We start from the raw sequence: 21,960 nt of genomic DNA on the forward strand, positions 1-21,960 counted from the left end.
TTTTGGATTTCAGTGGATCAATATTTCCCAACATGTTCTATGCAGAAGCCTTTGAATATTTGCTTCTAGTACTACTACAAAGATTTTTCCCATTTCAACCTTAGACTAGTTTTCGAGAACATGCAGTGAAGAGCCACAGGTAGAATTTTAGATGCTAATAGCTGATACTGAGTTGACTTTCAGCATTCCCCAACTTGGAAAGACACTTTCACTTGCATGACTGGCTGTATCCGCCACTGTGCGAGAGGACACCCTAACATATTTTCACCAGCAGAATGCCTTTACACATTGCAGCATGTCAGCTGTTTTATGATAATCATGATTGTTTTACAGCCTTTTGTAAATTCAATCTGTGGACACACTGAAGCTGTGTGCACAGTAATTTTTTTTCTGTAGCATGTTCAGACAGAACCCTGTCATGGCATCAGTCTCAAAGAAAAAACGAAGTGAAATTAAAAATGTCAAAGATGGCTGCATTCTTGACTTGACTTGTCTGAACAACTAACCGAATTCAGAATGATTGTTTTATCTTATGTGAGTGTGCCATCAATGGCATAAGAATAGGATTCTGTCCATGTGTAATACAAGAAAATACACAAGAATACATTATACTGGTGCTGATGCCAGATATCCACAATGAACTCAGATTTTTGCATCGGTTGTATAACATGTCCTTTAGTCACACGCATTTCGGCTCAAAACTTGTCACAAACCAACCAAGAATATTTATGGCAGTTGTCATAACCTCAGTATACATATATGTGTGGCTTTACGTGAGCTCAAGTACGGGACATAAGCAACCCTCCACCCAGCTGCGATAAAGTTTTGTTTCGTTCGGCTTCTTAATCGGAGCATAGTGCATAGTACAGTCAGACTCGCCCTTTGACTCAACATAAGGTTTCACTTTAAGAAAACAATAACTTACTGTATGTTTAAGCTATTGAACAAATGGAAATGATACTTGAATGACACAATGGCCTCGGTAATCTACAACTCCTGACAGGACGTAAAAATATGCAGTATTAAGAGAAGGCATGGGTTGTTTATCTTTCCCCTTCCTATCTGTTCATTATCATTTCCCAACAATGTCCCAATCATGACCCTTAGTTACAACACAATCATACTAGTATGATTTAAAGTGTATGTTGTTCTGCTGTTGCAGATAGAGCTTGGGGCGGCTATTAGCTTGTTTGCTGAGATAGTCTCCCTTGTCATGTTGGAGAAAATAAAATAAGTAAACATTCCACAATGGTATATTAATACCCCATTTATCAAAACATACAACCTTAGATAATTGTGGTAATGCACATCAATATAACTCTCAAGTGCCCTACAATAATAATAATAATAATAATAATAATTAATAATGATAATAATAATAATAATAATAATAATAATAATAATAATAATAATAATAATACGTGTGGAGAAACATTAGAGTGAAACAGCAGTCAGGATTATGCTGTTCTATGTAATTCAGAACATAACAGTGTTGACTGTCAACCAATGGTGAATGTACTTGATGGGATTTTTTTTAACTACATTTCTTGCACTGGATCTTATTTCACTCTGCAAGTTTTATGGTGTGCCTGGTAACACAGTATTGGGACTTAAAATGTCCGCGTCATATTGTACTGTAAACTGTGCAGTTTATAGTACACAAAGATGTAATTCTGCCGCGTAAATCGTGAACAAAAATAAGAACTTAAAAAATTCAGTAAGGCTTCTCTTGTTTTTAGCAATTTGGAAGGCATCTGCGCCTTTATTTGTACTAGTAATCAGTCATGACCACTTGTTGGACGCTGTTTTCATAGTTTGCGATTAAATACATGTGCCTGCTCAGCAGCTGTTTATCCAGAAAACGTCTCCAAAGGTTATAGTCACGATCGAGTCACTCCAGCACTAGTTCCGCCAAAATGAACTTCAGTTGTCATGTGAAAACCTTTCGAGTGTCAAGTTAAAGCGTCTTCAAACTTCTTACCTGTTGCCGATCCCTGTGCGGTGCTGGTCTGCACACTGACAGCCAGGCGAGACTACTTCGCTTGTCAGGAGTTTGCCTGGTGGGTGTGTCCCAGCCTACACCTGCCGCATTCCGCTAAAGCGTGCGTAAAGTGCTTGTCCACGGAGGGTGCTGACGTCACTAACCCACGCTCTGTGGTATTGCTCAACCAGGTTCCAATAAAAAAAAAAAAAAAGCCATGGAAGGGGAATTCCTTCATTCTCTAAATCTCCTGCAGCAGTAATTAAAACTCTCGTTTCTCCATATTGCTGCTGCTGCCACCCTCCTTTGTTTTATTCTCTTAATCTGAATTAATCAAGATGTCAATAGTGGCAGAGAACCTCACTCAGACATTTTCTCGTTGCCTTGCCCACTGTGCATGGTAAAATGTTTTACTGCACACTATTAGTAGTTGTGGTGATTCAAGTTATTAAGGCTAGAAAAGAAACATTCTTGTAAAGACAGTTTACAGGTGAGGTGTGGAAGCTCCTGTTGGTTAAACAGCAGCAGGTTGCTATGATGTTGGCCTGAACACAGAATTGCTTCGTGTTGCTAAAAACTGGTAACCACGCCCTCACATTCTTCCGTGCATGAGCTGGAAAACACACCCATTGAACAGGTTGCATATTGCAGGTATGGATCTTACTCTGAAAGACACCTGTGCAAAATGTTGCCTCTGAAGAAAAAATAAAAACTCAGAATTGTGCCGAGGTCTTGGCAGGTCAAATTTACATCATTTTGCTCATGAAATGTGTGATCGAAAGAACAAAAATGTGGTAGCACCTCAAGGTACAATCTTTGATGTTCTGTATTCTATGGCAACTGACCACGCCTCATAAATGACGCCACAAACTTTGAAAGGGGTCTACAGCATTTGCTCGTATAAAAATGGATTCCTTATCATTTAATTGTGGAGTTTGGTTGGGGAAGTTTGAGTGAGGACTAGTAAGGACAAACTTCTAGTGTGGCCTACACAATGGTATGGTCATGTTTCGCTGCTTATACAACATTCTCACTAATGTTCATTGATGGTGTGACATCCATGGGTGACACATTAAACCAAATGCTACACAATTGATATGACAGCATTATAGTGCAGATGAGTAATGAGACAAAATTTACAGCAAAACACACTGAAGACAAATGATATTGAGTATTCTGCATTGGCCAACTTGGTGGCCTGCTCTCAAACTGAATATTTCTGAATAACTTGAACTGAGGTAACTATTTGTAGGGTAACTTACTCTAAGATGTCAGATAATTGGGAATTATTTCGATTTGATGTGTTGATTATTTTTTTATCTTAATGCACAATAGAATTATCCTTATTAATCAATCATCCTTCCATTGGTTTGAAGCACACTGCTACTACACATGGCTCTGTGTCACCAGTTGTTCAGGGTGTGACTGGAGTGAAATTCTGAAGATGGGAGCGTCCTACAAAGACAACCTTTACTCACACTGATAACTCCCTCTGCTGCAATAACTTAAGATGAGATAGCTGACTGATTCCCTTCAACAGTTATGCTTTTTAAGCAATGCTCAAAAGTGCTTCGTCGATATCTTCTGCTATCTTCATCACCTCTGCGATGTAGAGTTCATCTGTTCGTTCTTGACAGTTGTTTTGGTCTTGAACTTGAACCCTACAAAAATATTTCCAGGAACAAAAGCTTCGTTCAAAATGAGACTGAACCCATTGGCATGGAATTCACACGTTCCGATCATTTATTTAGTCAGGTGTCTCAAAAAGATTGACATTTTTTCTTAGGAATTAATTCGGACAAAAGCATATAATCCGGCGACCAACCAAAAGTTGCAAAATTCTATCCATCAATAATGTCAGCGGACATGAATGCTATCATAATTAAACAATGACGGCATGGTAAACCAGAAGAAAATTTGCTAAGGGTTCTACTTCTCTGTAGATGAGCGCAACAAAATGTCGCAATGTTGTTTAATGGTTAATACAAAACAATACATTCATTTTATTAGCTTAATTAAAAATGCCCTTTTTTTTTTTACAGATATAATAACAGATTGAGATGACTACACTTACTATTCACCCTTTAATCAAGTACTCAAGGACTGGAATGACAATATGCAATCACTACTTGGGCAGCCTTATCTCTAACAAATTAGTTGACTGTTCAAACAAGATTTGGAAAGCAGCAGAAAAACAGCTATTCATTTGAAAGGTGATGAAGTAGATGGACGGTAAGGCAAACATTACTCATAATGTCGCTGAGGTCACCATATTTGTACTTTAGAGTGCTTTTGCAAGTGCCTCGTCCAATCCAAACACAAACAATCTTCCGTAGAAAACGTGTTCTGTTACCGTAAACTGGCCCATAGAAAAGAGGAAGCTGTTGCGATGGAGTTGCATTCCAACAGCAGTGACATAACCCAAAGTTGTACAAAACAAATTGGAGTATCACTTACGTACGCTAACACAGTAGTCAAGTCAGAAATCAATCCAAGGAAAAGTGTGTCCAGTCGCATCTATAAAACAGAATATAACCAACAACGTTTACATTATTTACTGTAAATGATTGTTGTGGCATTTAAAGCACTTGTTGCACAACGAGGATGGACATGAACTCTCACATTGTTCTCATTAACACTGTAGGCCTATAGCAGATAGATGATATTGGATGTTAATTTACCGTATTTTCCACATTATAAGGCGCACCTAAAAACCTCCAATTTTTTCAAAAGCCTTATAATCCGGTGCGCCTTATATATGGACCAATATTGAGCCACTACAGCAGGCGTGTTCAAAGTCCGGCCCGCGGGCCAAATGTATATATCTTATATATGGACAAAGTTTTAAAATGGGCCATTCATTGAAGGTGCGCCTTATAATCCGGTGCGCCTTATAGTGCGGAAAATACGGTATACTCACTTTGCATCCATTGCAGCCTGGGCATCCTGTGTCTGGGATCTGTGGTAGGAGTCTCTTCTCAAGTGTTGTTATATATTATTATTATTTTATAGTTGAATGGGTTTAGATTGGTGGATGTAACCCTAAAAGTTGTCAACTTGTGAAGCCCTTTGAGACACTTCTGTGATAAGAGCTATACAAATAAATTTGCTTGACATGATATATGTTTTGGGATCCTGTAAGAATGTACAATAGTATAATCTAAAGAAAAACAAATGCTAATGTTATTGACAAATTACTAAATGACTGTGGTGGATTTACAACAAGCTATTTAATTGGACTTGTTGGATTGTGTTGGCGGATTGCAGCGGAACCCCAAAGGAAACTTTTCCTCGAAAATTTACCAAATACTCTTGACCATTATTTTTAGTTAATCCCTGTTTTTTTTCCTCACATATAGTAATTGATTACTTTAGGAGGTTTCATAGTCCCCCAAGTAAATTTAATATCATCTTATTGTTGTAATTTATACAAAAGGTTGCTTTTTCCACCCCAATGTTTTCTATCCTCAGTTACTATAAGAAAAAAAAAATACTCAAGACTTGACTGCAATTTGTATGTTTTTAGATTAACTCAATCAATTTTCATATAAAAATGCACACAGCAAAAATCTAAATTAAAGAACCACATTTAAAATGTGATTAAAAAAAGCGATTCATATATTGTTCAGTTAAATGTTGATAAATCCTAATTAATTGTGACAACAAAGGACAATAGTGAAGATTTTTGAATTCAACTCATTATTGCAGTAAAACTGGTACAGAGTAACAGATTACAAAGCTCTTGGCACAGTCACCGAAAAAGAGAAATGAGATGTGTATGTACAACAAGGAGGGAGAAGAAATAAAAACACATTGGCTAACAGGGTAACATAAAATGACAATAATGTGAAATGATATGATCATAAAACAAATAGAAAATATGAAATTAAATGTTGCGAAAATAACATTATTTTAAAAAACACATTAATTGTACACTGACAGACTCAACCTAGGTCCGATTCAAAGCAGCATGGCCTTTTGACACAACAGTCAATTGTATTGGCAAACACTCAAAACAAACTGAAACTGCCTCGCACACCTACTAAAATATTTTTGGGCAAATAGCTGATACGATTGTTTGCAGACACTTGCTTCATTTATCTAAGACGACTCCAATGTTATTATTATTTTTTTTTTTTACAAAACTTGATTTGGAATTGTGTTCTGCGGGACTTTGATTTACATCTTGAATAAATAAATGTACAGGAGTCAGAGCAGGCCCATGGCCCTAAGTGTCACTTGACTATATGGACTTTCTTTGGATGCACTTTTGTTTCCAAACACTTCAAGTAAATTAACATCAATGTAATTCAATACACAATCAAGGTCCTGTTGTGACAAATATGTCTGAGGGTAGTCCGATTTTACACAACAGAGCAAAAGCATGCTTTTTTGCACATTTTTTCCCCAATGCAAATCCAACCCCCCCCATCCCACCAAATGCCCTGGGCTGGCTCTGAAAGAATTTGCTCCTGGTGGAGGTACAGAATAATTTGAGTTACACTTCTGCTGGTCTGCAACCACAACAACAGTACGATGTAAAACTGACAATGCAGAGTTTGGAATGCGATGTTTTAACCAGACAAATACTATTTTATTAAAAACTGCTTCATCATCATCGTCACATCTCACAGGCATGTCCTCACCCCACTGAAACCTCACAGAATTTGATTTGTAACTATTTACAACTATTTATCTGCAAAAAAATACAATTACAATGGACATAATATGAAGTTTGGGGATTTGGACAAATACCATACTGTATATGTGTTTTGAACTCATCAGCATCATTGTCCTAACATCCCTATTCCATCTTCAACATGATTTAAAAAAGAAAAAAAAAAATCTGAATTTCTCATTTTACAATGACTTCAACGTGACAAATTTTAAAAACACACTTTTTTCTTTTTAAATACTAATTCCTGAAAAAAACAACACATTTCTAGGAACACAAATAACATCTACATGTAAAAATATAAATTTTACATACACAATTTCAAAATATGGGTTCGGTTTGCTGTTTTGTTACATACAATTTACAATGTCTGTGTGTCACTGCCATGATGGATAGCAGTGTTGGTCCTCCTGTGCCATTTTGTCCTGTGCGGGGCGCCATATTAGAGGCAGAGGTTGTCATGGCAACATAAGAAGAAATAAGTCTGTCGATGATTTGTAACACTGGGGGCCTGACATTTCAGTCTTTGGAAAAATAATTCCTCCCCAAGCACACACTTATTTGCAAAAGGAAAAAAAAATGGAAAAAATCACCCTCCTTATATATGTATATATTTTTGTACATTTATATATAAATTGATCTATTCAAATAGATTATTTTTCCAGTTTCCGTGCCTTCCTGTTGATTGAGTAGGATTTTTAATCGTGCCAAAATTGTCGCTTGTCAGAGAACAACACTAATGATAGCAAATTGTGTTGATTTTTTATTTTTATTTCTATTTTCTTACATTTTCTATAATAGACATGTAAACCAGAACATACAAATAAAAATGAACAAGAAAACTATTTTCCTTAAAAAAATAAACGGAGGAAAAAAAGCGCTTTACAACATACAACCACACACGTTGTACTGGAGACTACATTGGCTCAAGGAAAAGCCCATCACATATTGATAAAAAGCGGATCAGCTATATTACAGGAAGAGACGTGTTCACCATATAAACTGGGCTGGGTTCAGGATAGTGGATTTCTTCCAAGGGGTAGGGCAAACAGGGGCGAGGGCTTGTTTTGCTAAATCAAGTGTCTGTCAGAACACGCTCTAGTTACACATAAGCATACAGTACATCAAATACACTTTATTTTTGTTTTGTTTTTTTTTATCCAAAAAATACTATTTTTTAATTTCTTTTTTTCAAACTTTTTTTTTTTTTAAATTCCCAGGTCTGGTACAAAAACCTGACTGCATAGAACCTAAAGACCAACAACAGGTTTCCCTAAGCTTGCAGCCTATAAAAGACCAGCTCTTCCTCTGGCGACTCCAATGATATGAACTCTAAAAAGGCACATTGGTAGAAGTGTGAATGTTCAAATTGCATCACTGGGACCACTCTGAGGGTTGGTGGGGTGGGGGTGGGCATCCTAAGGCTTGGATCAGCAGAAAGAGTAGCACTGAGATTGAGAAGATCTAAAACCGGTGGAGGTAAAAGATATTTTTATCTTAACCCTGGAGTAAAAACAATATTCTGGTTCGCCTTATCTGTCAGATTTGACCTGTTTTAATATTCAACCTTATACCATCAGGCACTAGCCACGACTTTTAATCACCGCTCAGACACTTTTGATGATTCTTTATGAAAGAAAACCACAGGACTTGCCCGTAAAAGGGGTTGGCTAAAAAATACAGTGGCCCCCTGGACATTAAACAGTTTGATGGTCTAAATTGAAATCGAAACAAAATATGGTCCAAAAGTAGAAAAGTGATCTCGAAGCTAAAAAGGAAATGGAAAAAGGTGACGAGACAACAAAAGGTAGCACACTATCAGCAGAGCTTTCTCACTTTCCAGTCTGTATTTCTTTAGATTTCAATATGTACTTTATGCCTCCCTAATAAACCAAAGAGGCAAAATGTAATGCTGATAAAACTATGTCAATTGATCATAATCAAAGTAATTTAAAATCTGAAACCAAGCCAGAATTAACACTCAATTCATCCAGAGGAATTGTTCAACTAGAAAGCCCACTCATTTGAGGTATTCGGGATACAGGAGAGGGTTTAACTTTTGAGATTTGGGTTCTCTTATGAACCAATCAACAAGGCATGAGAATTTATTCAGCCCTGCTATAGCGCCAAAGAGATGATTGTTCGTTTGTCTTCCCTTGCTGCATAACAATCGCCTCAATGTGATCTAAAATTCTCTTTTTCCATTCAAACCTATATGGAAGTTGGTCCATTTTACTCCTGGTCGGAATTCCTCAGCACTCCTTTGAGTGGCGTTTATGTGGAATGTGCATAATATGTATAAAGATACACTTCATTACTCAGCCCTATTCCATGTTGTTTTTTTTCTATCATTTAATGCAAATATATACAGTCAATTGGGATATTTTTGTCGAGACCTTGATCATCAGCTTTTGCATTATCATCAATCTTGATAAATGTAATAGTATTCTTTTCATGATTGGTCTTTTCTTTGTGCAATTTCCAAACTGAGTGATTGAAATACCCCAGTTCCTCAGTAGATTTGTTCCTTAGTGTGTGATCCACGTTTTCCCTTGTCGTATTGGAGTTCAGGTTAATTATGTTCAAGTGACTAATAGATTTGAATTAACTCTTCAAAATGGTTTTCCAATTTTGCAAGTCGGATATGATATGCTGACCGATTATTTCACTTCTCGCCCAAAGTCAGCAGGACTTTGCTCCAGCTCGCCCACAACCCCAATGAGGAAAAGTGGTACAGAAAAAGATGGATGGTTAGGAAATGGAATGAAACATTGATGAACATCTAGGTAATACATTTGACCTGTGCGACAAGGTTTTTTTTTTTTTTTTTTTTTTTGTTTTTAGTTCTGGTTTAATAGGGATCATTTAGTTTAAAAAGTACTTTTACCATTGCCATCGCAAAGATTTTAGAAACCTAAGAATGCCTTGTTTTGTACCCATACTTAATCTATAATCCATAACCGGTAATTTGTAAGAAACTTTGTTCGTTTTATTTTGTTTTATCTCATTTCTACTTGTGTATCCATCCATCTGACTGTTTTACTGTTTTGCACCCAAGAGGATGTCAGGCACAGCTTCATCCACAGTGTGGCATATGTTTGCCATTCAGTCAGAGACATGCTGAGGCTGCACAATGTTTTTCAAAAAAATCTCTTTGAATATTTGATATGTTTTGTTTTGCGTAATTATTCTCTATACTCCCCACTGCACGAGTCCAGATGTTTTGCTATTATATTTATACATAGACAGTACTACACGTATCTTATATCGAAGCCCAATGTTCTTAAAACTGGGAATGGTGATAGTAGAAGTCAAAGAATTTCTTAAATGACTGGTCAATCCATAGGTTTTCTCTTCCTTTGCAGTAATTTCATGACAAAATCTCCCACAAAGAGACGCTTTAAAATAGCCTCTTTGCATCGGCCATTGGGCGTCTCCGCACAAAAGGAGTTCACTTCAGGTGGAGATGCAAAGCAACCAATGACTGTGCAGTTTGTTTTCTTGATAGAAGAAGGAGGAAAAGGTGACGAGGAGGATTAGAAGCCACAAGAGGAAACACTGAGGCTGATCTGATTGGTCCGAAAATCTTGATTGGTTTGGCCAAGCAAGACTGGGTTTGATTGATTGCTAGGTGCTCATATAAACACTGTCAGAGGAAGTGGTCACTCATCATTTTGATGAACTCTGGCACCTTGGACCTGGAGAGAGATGAGAGAAAACTTAAAAAAAAAAAAAAAAAAAAAAGAGTGTATATATCTATATCTAGCTCTATATATCTATATCTATATATTATACATATACTGTATAATAAATAAATATATACATAAAATGGAATTAATAATTCTGTTTTTGAAAAAAGGTGCAAAATGATTCAAGAACAGAACCATTTTAAAATGAATTTTGTCATTTTGCAATGCAACACATAAAAGCATTCCAAATCCCAAACAAATCCAAATAATCGAATTTGAAGAAATAAATCATCCGGCCAGTATTGCTATAAATATTTCAACGACAATATTTGTATTTTCACACAGGCAACCATAAATATAACTGATCTTGTTTTCTGGTTCCGCATGGCAACATATTCTTACGTCGTTGCGCAAACAAATACATTGTGTGTCATTCATAATCCAAAAACGTTGTATGGTAGCGCCGTTGTAAAAGGAAGAAACCCTGTACGTGTCGGTCTGTTGGACTAATCAACTTTTCATTGGACCGGGAATGCATTTTTGTAATCACTTCAAGTAATTAATGTTGTTTAAAATCAATATTGGATCAATATTGCAATGTATTTCTGTATGATTTTCTTTTGTATTACTCTGGTGTTTAGACCAAGGGTCTCCAAGTCCGGTCCTCTTGAGCCACTATCCAGCATGGTTCATATATTACCCTGTTCCAAAACACCTGAATGAAATAGCCTGGATAGGCTTCACAAGGACCGGACTTGGAGATCCCTGTTTTTTTTGGACTCTTTCTTTTTTGTTGGTTCTTTGTCAAAAATGTGTTGCACAGCCAAGAACAAAACTACAAATAAAATAAGACAATAATAATGAAGACAGAACATAAAGTCACACATCAAAATCACACTTATACTGCCAATCTGTTGTTACAATGTACCCAGACGAGACCAAAACTAGTAAATCATGACTGGTTTCCTTTGTCCAGCTGTTGTATCATCAGCTCTGTACACATTTACTTGTCAAGAACTGGAAAGGTTTATTTAACTAAAAGGTGAGGTAACTTTAGAGTATGGGCTTTTGACTATTGACTTTCCATGCCATTTTCTGGAATGCTTTGGACTAGGGAAAGGCATCATACATATTTTTACTAATTTATTTTTCGGGGGGGGTATTTTTATCCCCATAACTGTCCAAAAGCCCAAAGACAAATTCTATATCAATTATAACTTTAATTATCCTTTTTCAACTTGTTAATTTCAGATCATTCTGGACACTTTTAACAAGTATTCAATTTGGCTTTGAGTTGAAGGTACAACAGCAGATTAGTGAATAAGTGAAATCTTCTGACCATTTATGGGGGAGAAGATGTTGCTGCATTTTACATTTGTCCCAATGGGTTTGACCCATCGCCCATGGCGGCATGGTGTGCTGCAGCTAGCGAGAGTGGAGTGCCGTCTGATGCCACGGTGACCTTCTCCTCCTCACGGCGTTTCAGGCAGGCTGCCTTCGGGTTCAAGTTTCTCTCTGGAAATTGGAGGAGACACAAACTGTCAGATGGATTTTTCATGCTTAAACACCTCCACCAAGTCAATGGTGACCTTGAAGCTAAGGAGCAGAAACCGTGGCAGAATATGGCATTGCTGCCATCTCCTGGTACAGTGTGTGTTACCAGTCTAACCTAAGAATATTTTAGTCTTTCAAAAGACATTTACTACTACTTACTTGACTTTCTGAGCAGCATCCCTCAAAATTTACAATCTTTGTGACTGGGTTGGAATGATCTAATCTGTGTTATTTTTTTTTCCTCACTGAAAATGTAATTTTACCTGACTAATTTTATAGTTTGGAATTAGGGAATAAATAATGACAGGAAAAAGTGTGTTATAAAAAGATGGAATTTTTTGTATTGGACAAGAAATTTACTTTTTAGCATAAATGATGCACAGCTCTACAGACATGCATCTCAGTAAATTTGATAAAAATCAACCCGGTGCAACGTGGCCACCCACAAGGACTGCATAAGTGGCTCGCAAGCCAGTTCTACAAATAGCTAAGTTAGTTTAATGTTAGTGGTTTGTGGAAATCAAATGTGATTTCCTTGGAATGTGAGGATTTGAAAATAAAAACACTTGCATGGATTTAAAGAAAACAAGTCGTGCATATTGTTATCTATATCCTCCTACTTTGTTGAATTATATGATTGTCTTTCTACAGTAGATTTATTTTGTTTTTTCCAACATCTTGGTCATGCATTGCAAGTTCTGCTTCTAAGTAAACTACATTCGATTTCCTGTCTTAAAATCTCCAGTGTGTAAATGCCTTTGAACATTGTATTTTTAACTACGTGAAGCATATTGAGCTACTTCGTGTATGAAATGCGCCATAGACACAAAGCTACCTTGCCTTGCCTATTGTTGCTAATTACAGAGACAACAAAAGCATCACCACCATCACAGGAATATTTGCTGTTACGTTCGTAAATTAGTGCATACTGTGGTCCAATTCTGTGCATGCTGCTGGAAGGTACACTGACCTCTGACTTGTTGCTCCAGACTGAGGATGACTGCCACGGCCTGGTGAAGGATTAGCAACTTTGTTTGCGGCTTATCGCTCTTTAAGTGCAACTGGACCATCCTGCCCAGCTCCTTGAACGCCTCGTTGATGTCGCGTACTCGCAAGCGTTCTCGAGCATTGTTGGCCATTCTCCGTTCTCGCTCCCGCTCCATCTTCTGCTCTGGAGATAGATCCTCATCGTCGTTGTTGCTATGGTAGCCATTGATGTGGATAAAAATGAGGGGGAGGGGCGGAAGGAGTCGGGGTATGGGAGTAAGATATGAGGATGGAAGTTCAGCTTAAAGGTAATTTCTTTTCACCCGGTGGTGAAAATGATAGAGATTGTGAAATCATCGATTTACATCATCGATCACATGACCGCCATCATCATGTATAAGTCTCTGGGTTTGGGATCCAAATGGTTCAGATTTCATTTAACCTCCAGGGAAAAAAATATATATATTACTGGAGGCGTGAAGGCTGCTGAGCTGCATCCAGGATGGGAAACAAACATTCAGATTTTGATTGTGATTAGTTCAATCACACTGATAATGTCAGTGATTATTGAATATTGCATTTGTTGGATTGTGCAAATACTTAAACAAAACAATTGCACAACTGAAATGACTTTCGTTCTGTAATGTGAATTGTATTATTTACTACCACATTAAAGAATAAATCGATCCATTCATTGCAATAGAATTCTATTCTACTTAAAGAATCCAATACCCTGAATGCAACGTAGCACTTCTTTGAGAAAATCGGTGGTGGGTTCTACTCTGCGTGTGAGAGAAACAGTTAAAACCAGGCTCAAGACCATGGAGAGTCAAACGGGATCAAACAAGAGCTTCTTGTCCACCAGAAACCTCTGTTTTGTCTCAACCGTGCTGCTGTGGTTGTCTGCCAAAAGCACTGGCTTAACTCAAATCAATTAGCAGCGGCCATGTTTCCAAAGACAGAGCTGCCTGGTGGCTTTCGAGCAAAACGCCGCAGTATTAGCGGATTTATTTAGCTGCTTCTCGTCACACTTGGTCACTTCATCAAAGTCTAGAGGCTGGGTCTCAAAACCACTCACTACTTCAAGCCCTTCCTTGTTTGAGTCTTTTCGAGTCTGAAAACATTTTCAGCAAATACAAGATGACCAATCAATTCTTTATGCAAGAGCCTTATTTAACAGTGTTTGTCAACTCAGGAGGGTCTCTCGGAACTGAGGTGATTTGGGTAACCAGCCTAATGAGAGTTTTGATAGAAGCGAACATCTAGAGCTTGGCGGGTTACCTAGATCTTGACCTATCAAGTCCTTTGAGATCCTTGCTGTCAATGTCTTCCTTCTTCGGGTCCAAAGGCTTGGAGTCCTGCAGGAGGTTCTCATCTCCCTCGTCCTCGGACTTGATCTCGGAGCTGATGGAGGACGTGCTCTGGCCCTGAAGGCCTCCGGACAGAGCTGCAAAGAGCAAAAAAAAAAGAGGTGTTTGAATGATAGATGCAGCCATGGATGTGTGCACACTATTTCTGAGGCTGGTCTTGAAGTTTATGTTTATGTTCACATTTGCACTTTAGAGATGGATCATTCATTTTCTTGCAGTCTGCTCAATAATAAAAAAACATTTTAAAAACTGGAAAATTTATATTAGGCATTATTTTAAATTAGAAATTTTGCAAAAAATCTCTTCTCGTCTTGTTCTTCTGTATTCGATTTCGAGAGACCGTGGGATTTGTGTCTTGTCCCATTCTTACTGAATATACATAAACAGTATATCAATATATTATTGCCACCACAAAAATGCTGGAAAATGAAAGTGTGAGTATAAGTGTTTATATATTTTTGGTAAGTCTTATTAAAAGAATTAAATTGTAGATGTTGAATAAAAGGAGAGTATTATGAAACGGACAAAGATCTGCAAGTTGACTGCATGCAAGCTGTAGTGCAAATGTAAATGCTGCTCGAGCCTCCTGTCCGTCTCTCTCCTCAGTAGAACAGTTAAGTCTTTATTTGACGTCTGTATGAATCGGTAACTGGGAGGCTGCCAACTTTTCTGTCAACACAGAACACTCTCCTCTGTTCCCACACATACACCGCCAACTGTCGGCCATTTTGAATCTCCGTCTGCCTGACTGGAGGCATTTTGTGCTCATTTTTGAGTGACAGCCTGTGTTTGGCTTGCATGTGTCCGTCAGTACAATGACTGTTAGTTTGTGGACAAATAGATGCATTTCAATGAGCTTAATGTGAAAGAGACTTTGTGCGTCTCAAAGTGTGAATAAACCCAGACATGGGTGGAGACTGAACACGTTTGTGAGTTTGTGGATATATGTTAGTTTCAAGAATTCTGTGTAGCCACTTTTTTGATGAACACTTTCAGATGAATTTTAAGGAAACAAATGAAGTGTACTATTTTGTTAATAATTATTATGTATGACTAAAGCTCGTAGATGGAAGTCCAGTTTTGAAACTGTGACTGCAATTTTTTTAATAGACCACTTGTCCTGCAAGACACGAACACAAGTGCTCTTTGAATAGGAAATAGCTCAGGGTTGTTGAATCAACCAATAAAAGGATGAAAATCCGAATTCATTTCAGAATATTTGGCATTTTACATTACATTTGAGTATATCTGGATATAAGTCATACAAAGAGATGCATTAGGAGTGTGAATAATGTATTAGATATATAATATAGTTTATTAAATTATGTAAAATAAATAAATATATTAGAAAGACTCATTGTTAATCACTGATTTCGAATTGTTGCCTGCCAAAATATTTAATAGTCCTTTTTTCCACAGCCTTGAACACCTCTATTACCACTGTGTGTGTGCGTGTGTGTGTGTGCGCGCGCATGCATGCACACACGTGTGTGTTAAAATGAGGCGCAATGTCTCTTTTTTTCTGCTTGAGTGTGTGTTTCACTGTCTCTCACCTCATTACACACTTGGCTGTGGTTGCTGCTTGCTGAACTTTGCTGCCAGCAAACTCATTTGCAGCCTTTAAAAAGAGCTCAGGGCTAATTTGTTTCACATTGCGCTCATATACACTTCTCTCCTCCATATTCATACCGTATATATATTTAGTGTTTTAGTACTTAGTAAATGTGAGCTTTGCCAGCCGAGCTCTCAATTATGTATGTCTACTTTTGCCTGAAATGACCAAATTACAAAGTGAGTTTTTGTTTCTTCTCATGATTTGTTGTTAAAACAAAAAATGTCACAGAAACACAAAAGTTTGATGATTATTTGTGTGAATTCGTAATATGATGGGACTTACCACGATAAGGGTCCGGTTGGCTGAGGTCTGGCGAAGTGGCGGACTGAGCAGGCAACTGAGGCACCTGACCTGCAGCCATCGAATGTCCACCACGTAACGGACCCATACTGCCGTCTTCTCGATGAGAGCTCACCTGGGAGACAGACAAAAGAAGGGACAGTTTGAGATTGCTTGGCCATGTGGGCGATAGATTTTTAAACTTTTCAATAGGTCTTTGTTTTGTTTGATTACTCTCACTATTAATGCATTTTACTCATGCCAACAAATACGAATGTATGCAAAAAATTCTCCAAATATATTTCAGACTAATTTAAAAAATATATTTAACATCAACTTTGCTAGTTTACTCAACTAGGCAAGTAAGTCCTCTGTGAATAAATAGTATATGTAAATAGTGCTTCACGTTATTTAAATATACAAAGCGTTTATTGTCATGTGTACAAAAGGAAAGCACTTTTTCTTTGTACAATGAAATTCTTTTGCTGTCCGTTAAAATGCCAGACAAGGTAAGGAAGATTAAAAGAAGATAAAAAAATAAAATAAATAAAAATAAACTTAGATTTCCTATCAGAAAACATTTCTGTTTTGTAATTATGCCATAAAATGTAACTAAAACTGAGTAGAATCATTCAACATCTCTTGTTTAACACTGCAAATTTAGCATGAATAAATAATCCTCATAATTTTTCTTTGTCTCAGTTCATTCCACTATGACTGACATAACATTAGTTTAGGTGTACCCCCCTATATGTATTTTCTTGTATGCGTTTCAAAACATTGACAGTTTTGGAAAATGCTAAAAACCTGCTTCAATAATTCCAAATTCTTGTAATTCTGTCATTGGCCTGTTGGGGGCATGATCTACCTTTCTAAGAGCCCAAACTAAAAAGGGCAGCGTGTGTCACTGTCCCATCAAATCTGCCTGTCAGGACATGTGTGTTTTCGACTTGTGTGTGGTCTCTTTTTGTTCCTTGGTGTTTTTCAGGGGCATATAGTGAGTGGGGTGCAATTGTGTGAATGAATATGAATGTGTGTATGTGCACAAGCGTGTGTGCACGTGTGCTTGACTGAATCCTATCCATCTGTCGGACACGCACGCACACTACAACACAACAACTGACAATTATCTTAATGCCCATATGTTTGATTGTGGGATTTCAAATTCCCAGGGCACCAAGCAGCTTCCAGCGGGGATTCACAGTTTTGGCACGAGATGGGCCCTCTTTAAGTGTGCCCGTGCCTGTGTACATGTGTCTATGATGCCAGCTTTGTCGGCATCCTTAAGAAGGTCTTACATCCTATACTTTTAAAGATCTTTGTTGTATTTTGAACAGATCAGCAAAACCATTGTTAGGATTCATAAAGCACGATGTACAGTCCTGTAATGCATGGAGGCAGCCCCTTCTCAATGTCACAGATGTATAATCTTATTCTCATAAAATTAGACAGGCTAGTGTGCCGGGTAGCAAACAGAGGACACTAGGTCTTTGTGCCACCACTCACATGAAAAATTAAAATAAAATAACCACCAATATATATGGGAAAATATTTTGCATCGTCTCAACTTTCCATCAAGACTCTAAATACTATCATTTGTCTAATTGTTTTAGGTGTGTTTTGGCATATCATTGTAACCCTAATAAATTATAAAAATAAGAAAAACGTGAAATAACTGCCTTTATTCCCTGCGCACACTTTGACAATGAGAGCGCCACTGCCACCTAGTGTAGTGGATGAGCACTTATTTTCATGCGGGGGGGAGAGTGGGTGAGATCGGGTGACCTAAAGCCTAAGGCCTATGGTGACACTTAATAATAATAATAATAATAATAATAATAATAATAATAATAATAATAATATAGCCATGTTCTTATAAAATAAATATGTAGGCTAGCTTAATTGCTCAAATTCCCTCAAACATATTCATTTAGTGTGACTAATTTAGTGGCCAGCAGTTTAGGCCTAAGGGGCTGTTGCAGATGTTATCCCAAGGGCAGACTTGGCTCATTGGGCAAACCAGCCACTGAGCGTGAAGAATGGAGTGGTGAAGGAGAAAATAAGACCATTTTGGGGGGCATTTTTAAATAATGATAATATTAACATGAATATTCTTGCTATTTCGACCACCCGGGGCATCCAGCAGATCAGTTGCAGTAGTAGCTTTGCAGATAGCTAGATTCTAAAATCTAATCAAACATATTGAACAAATAATAAAAAGGTTTTTGATATTAATAAGGATCTAATGACATATTGGCATGCAGATTTTTAAAGAGGTTAGTGCATGTCTTGCATTGCGACCCAATTATGAATAAAATTGTGGTGAAAAACAAATCCTTCTGTCTGTTTGTTAATCCCGCTGGCTAACAACATAGTCTTGCCAACCACATGCCGATGTTCCCTCGCTGCATGCACAAAATGTTTACTTGCACAAAATGTCGGCCATGATGAGTGTCTGTCACTGTTTGCGTATATTGTCTTCCATCTGTCCATCCATACATTTGCATGCTTCCTTCCATGTAATTTGCCATTCATCCTTCTTGTTGTCTTTTCTTTCCCCAATCACTGTCTTTCATCATTGCCTGGATCCCCAAATGTAAAATGGCAGCAGTGAGGAGAAAGAGAGGGTGGCGTACATTTTTAATGGCATGCTTTTATATTTTAACAAGCCTTCTTTCTCTCTTCCTTAATTTAGTTCAACGAGGAAGGGAAGATGAGGAGACAGACGGCAGTGAGAAATATAAATAAATTACACAAACTGATCTGCTGCTTGAGAGGCGTGCACTGTTGCCATGAATTGAAGCCACACCCTCAAACCCCATCAGTTTCAAGAAATACATCTGATTATACAAATGATAAGCCTGCTCATGCACTACAATGAAACAGGTATCATTCAAACTTTTATTGTTAGCCATTACCAGTAAGTGATTGCACAAATGATGTGCTGAAAATAGCTAAGGTGCTAATGATGCAGGCTCAACCATTTTGCAGTTTAAAAATGTCACTTAATTGATTGTCTTCAAACATATGTCAAAATTATATTCAAACAAATATCATTTTCATTTTTTAAAATAATTCCCAACTTTCCCTTTGTTGACCAAAGAAATTTCCACAATTCCCCTAGTATTTTTACTGAATAAAAGTAAAAGGTTTACAGGAAAACCCGGGCAAAACGCAGAAAAGGATATTTGAGCAGTCTACCAGCGCAGACAAAAGTGGCATGGTGGTTGACGTTTTATTTGAAAAATAAAAAAGGGAAAAAAGGGAAATTCTAATAGCATCTATGATGAATACCACAATGTTAACCAGATAAATAGAGCCACGCTACCTTTTTTTTTATTTTTTTTTACTCTCTATACACATAGAAACTGTAGAACAATATGTCCTCTGTGCAACGTTGTAAACTGAAGGAAAGCACCTGCACGCATGGACACACAGACGCATAGAGACACTCATACACACTCATGCATACCCAAACCCAGGGAAGAAAAGGGCTGGGACATTTTCCGTTTATGTCATTTGGATATTTAGGTCATATATATATATATATATATATATATATATATATATGTATATGTCATTTGTGTAAAAAAACAAAACAAAACGTGTTACATAAACAATTAGTTGCCTATTGGAACTCATTGTATATAAACATATTTCTGAATATTACATGTTGGATAAGTTACTTTGGTTAAAAAATAGAATAAAAATATAATCTTATATCTTTTCTTACAACCATTTCTTTCTCAGTGTTCAGTTGTTTGCGCATTTGTTCAGAGTTACACAATTATAAAGGCTGTGTTGACGTTAATTCGTATAATGGATCTCAAAGACTATAAGACAAAAAAATGTCAAATGACCCACACCTTCTTTTGTTTATAAATATTCATTACATACAAATACAAAAAGGTAAGTCACTGAAATGGCATTACAATACCACAGAGATGTATATTTACAATGTCTTATCAAAGTATTTCTGTAAATATGGTTTAAATCATCAAGAGAATGTTAGAAAGTAGAAAGAAGATCCAAGAAAAAGCACAGTTGTACTTTTGATGAAGACATTATTATTGGCATTTTATTTGGAAGTACAATTACTGAACATACCTCACCGTGTACAGTTTAATTGCAACAGGCTTCATGGCTTCGTGGTTAAAAGTATATGGGCAACCATTGCTGGCTTGCGTTGGTATAACTAATAATATAATTTATAATAATTAATAGTATAATTAATAATTATTTACAGGCCCAATAGAGTGAAAATAGAATAGTTCTTCTAACGCTGCAAGACTTGTGATTGTCAGGAACCTCAAGCGGATCTCAAGACTTTGAGCAAAGGAATACTGGTTTTGCTTTTTCTTTGGCCTTTTGCCACAGCCATTGAAAATATCCGGCAAAAAAGAATGTACAATGAAGTTAGTCTAATTAAAGCAGTCGTGTGAAGTGTTTTATTTGTATTTTATTATGAAGTTTCTGAATTTTGCTATCATCCTTTGAGCTTGTCACCTTTATGTGTCCATGTGGCCCTACAAGACCTGACAACATGAACACATTATGCCCATTTATGGGTATTGGCTAGGCCTGTAGCTAAGTTAATTATGAAAATCTCACATGTGCTTCCATTCACGAGGGCAATGAGATAAGAGCTCATGTGGTAACAATCATGCAGTTTAACAATGTGTCAGGATTCCAATTCTTTAGTACATTTAAGAACACATTTAAAGTAATGAAGGAAGAACAGTGGTCTTAATATTGTCCACATTTCAATACATTGTCCATCTAAAAATAATATTGTATTCATCAATATTGTATTTTGCCCTCACTACTTTTCTTTTATTGGTTTACAAGTGTACAAGTCCATGACATTTAAAAAAGAATGGCAACGCATTGACTATTTGAGAAATGGAATATGCAGTAGTTGTGTACATGTCAAATGTAGTATAATGTATACGTATGTATCCAAGTTGCGTTAATGGAAAAGTATTAGTCCCTTGCTCTTTTCTCCTTCTCTCTCACCCACATCCGTCTGCCACCTGTTTTCCCAGAGTTATGACCTCAGTCTGCAGGCGTCTCTCCCAAACAAGGCCAAACTACATGCAGCTGTGTGTGTGTGTGTGTGTTGGGGGGGGGGGGGGTGTATGTGAGTGAGACAGAGAGAAAATTAAATAAAGTGGTGCCTTGAGATATGAATTAAATTTGTTCCGTGACAATGCTCCTAAATCAAACCTCTCATATGTCATCTCATCTTTTTCCATTGAAACGAACGGAAATGCAATGAATCCGTTCCAGCCTCCCCTCAAAATAACAACACAAATTATTTTAATGTTGGAATGATTTTTTTTAATGAGGAAAAACAGACCTCAGTTATGTTTCTATATTATATAAATACATATAAATAAATATATAACTATACAATTGTTAGGATATTATTATTATTGAAAATGGATGGATGGAGGGATTATTATTATCATTAGTAGTAGTAGTAGTAGAAGAAGTCGTAGTAGCAGTAGTAGTAGTATGAAAATGTGATGTACTAGACTAGAGAAAAAAAACAAGGGCAGATTTGGCATCAGCACCAAAAAAATTCTTTGCACTTCAGATTACAACATTTGAAGAACAAGATCACAGACCATATTTGGGTCCAGTGGGGAGTCATCTAGGGCTACCTGGTGCCTATAGTACATAATTAATCAATGTATTTCAATGAATGTATTTCAGGCCTGTATTGAAAAATAGAAGGCATTGAAAAATATCCCATAGATTTGTATGCGCATTTGGAAAAAAAAAATACATCCAATGATATACAAATA

The 21,960-nt window shown here is 37.0% G+C and overlaps 3 protein-coding genes across 13 annotated transcripts in view; all 3 read right to left on the reverse strand.

Annotated features, from left to right (window-relative positions):
- LOC119131701 (cingulin-like protein 1) overlaps nucleotides 1-2,113 on the reverse strand; it is a 33,811-nt gene extending 31,698 nt beyond the window's left edge. Inside the window, exon 1 of the mRNA XM_037266352.1 lies at nucleotides 1,982-2,113. The gene's annotated coding sequence lies outside the window, so the exon portion shown is untranslated. The remainder of the gene's footprint in view (nucleotides 1-1,981) is intronic.
- Nucleotides 1-21,960, reverse strand: part of LOC119131662 (lymphocyte antigen 75-like) — a 1,013,224-nt gene that overhangs the window by 630,912 nt on the left and 360,352 nt on the right. The window lies entirely within an intron of this gene.
- Nucleotides 5,660-21,960, reverse strand: part of LOC119131718 (transcription factor 4-like) — a 121,376-nt gene continuing 105,075 nt past the window's right edge. For 4 of the 11 annotated variants that reach the window (XM_037266383.1, XM_037266377.1, XM_037266384.1 and 1 more), the window contains 5 exons: nucleotides 16,154-16,286; nucleotides 14,168-14,333; nucleotides 12,870-13,099; nucleotides 11,719-11,860; nucleotides 5,660-10,354 (listed from right to left, as the gene is read on the reverse strand). In XM_037266383.1, coding sequence (XP_037122278.1) covers nucleotides 10,306-10,354; nucleotides 11,719-11,860; nucleotides 12,870-13,099; nucleotides 14,168-14,333; nucleotides 16,154-16,286 — 720 coding nt within the window. In that variant the 3' untranslated portion in view covers nucleotides 5,660-10,305. Of the gene's footprint in view, nucleotides 10,355-11,684; nucleotides 11,861-12,869; nucleotides 13,100-14,167; nucleotides 14,334-16,153; nucleotides 16,287-21,960 lie in introns of all 11 variants that reach the window. The other 7 variants (XM_037266388.1, XM_037266380.1, XM_037266386.1 and 4 more) reach the window with 4 other exon arrangements.

The sequence above is a fragment of the Syngnathus acus genome, chromosome 12 (genome assembly GCF_901709675.1).
Source record: "Syngnathus acus chromosome 12, fSynAcu1.2, whole genome shotgun sequence".
NCBI lineage: Eukaryota > Metazoa > Chordata > Actinopteri > Syngnathiformes > Syngnathidae > Syngnathus > Syngnathus acus.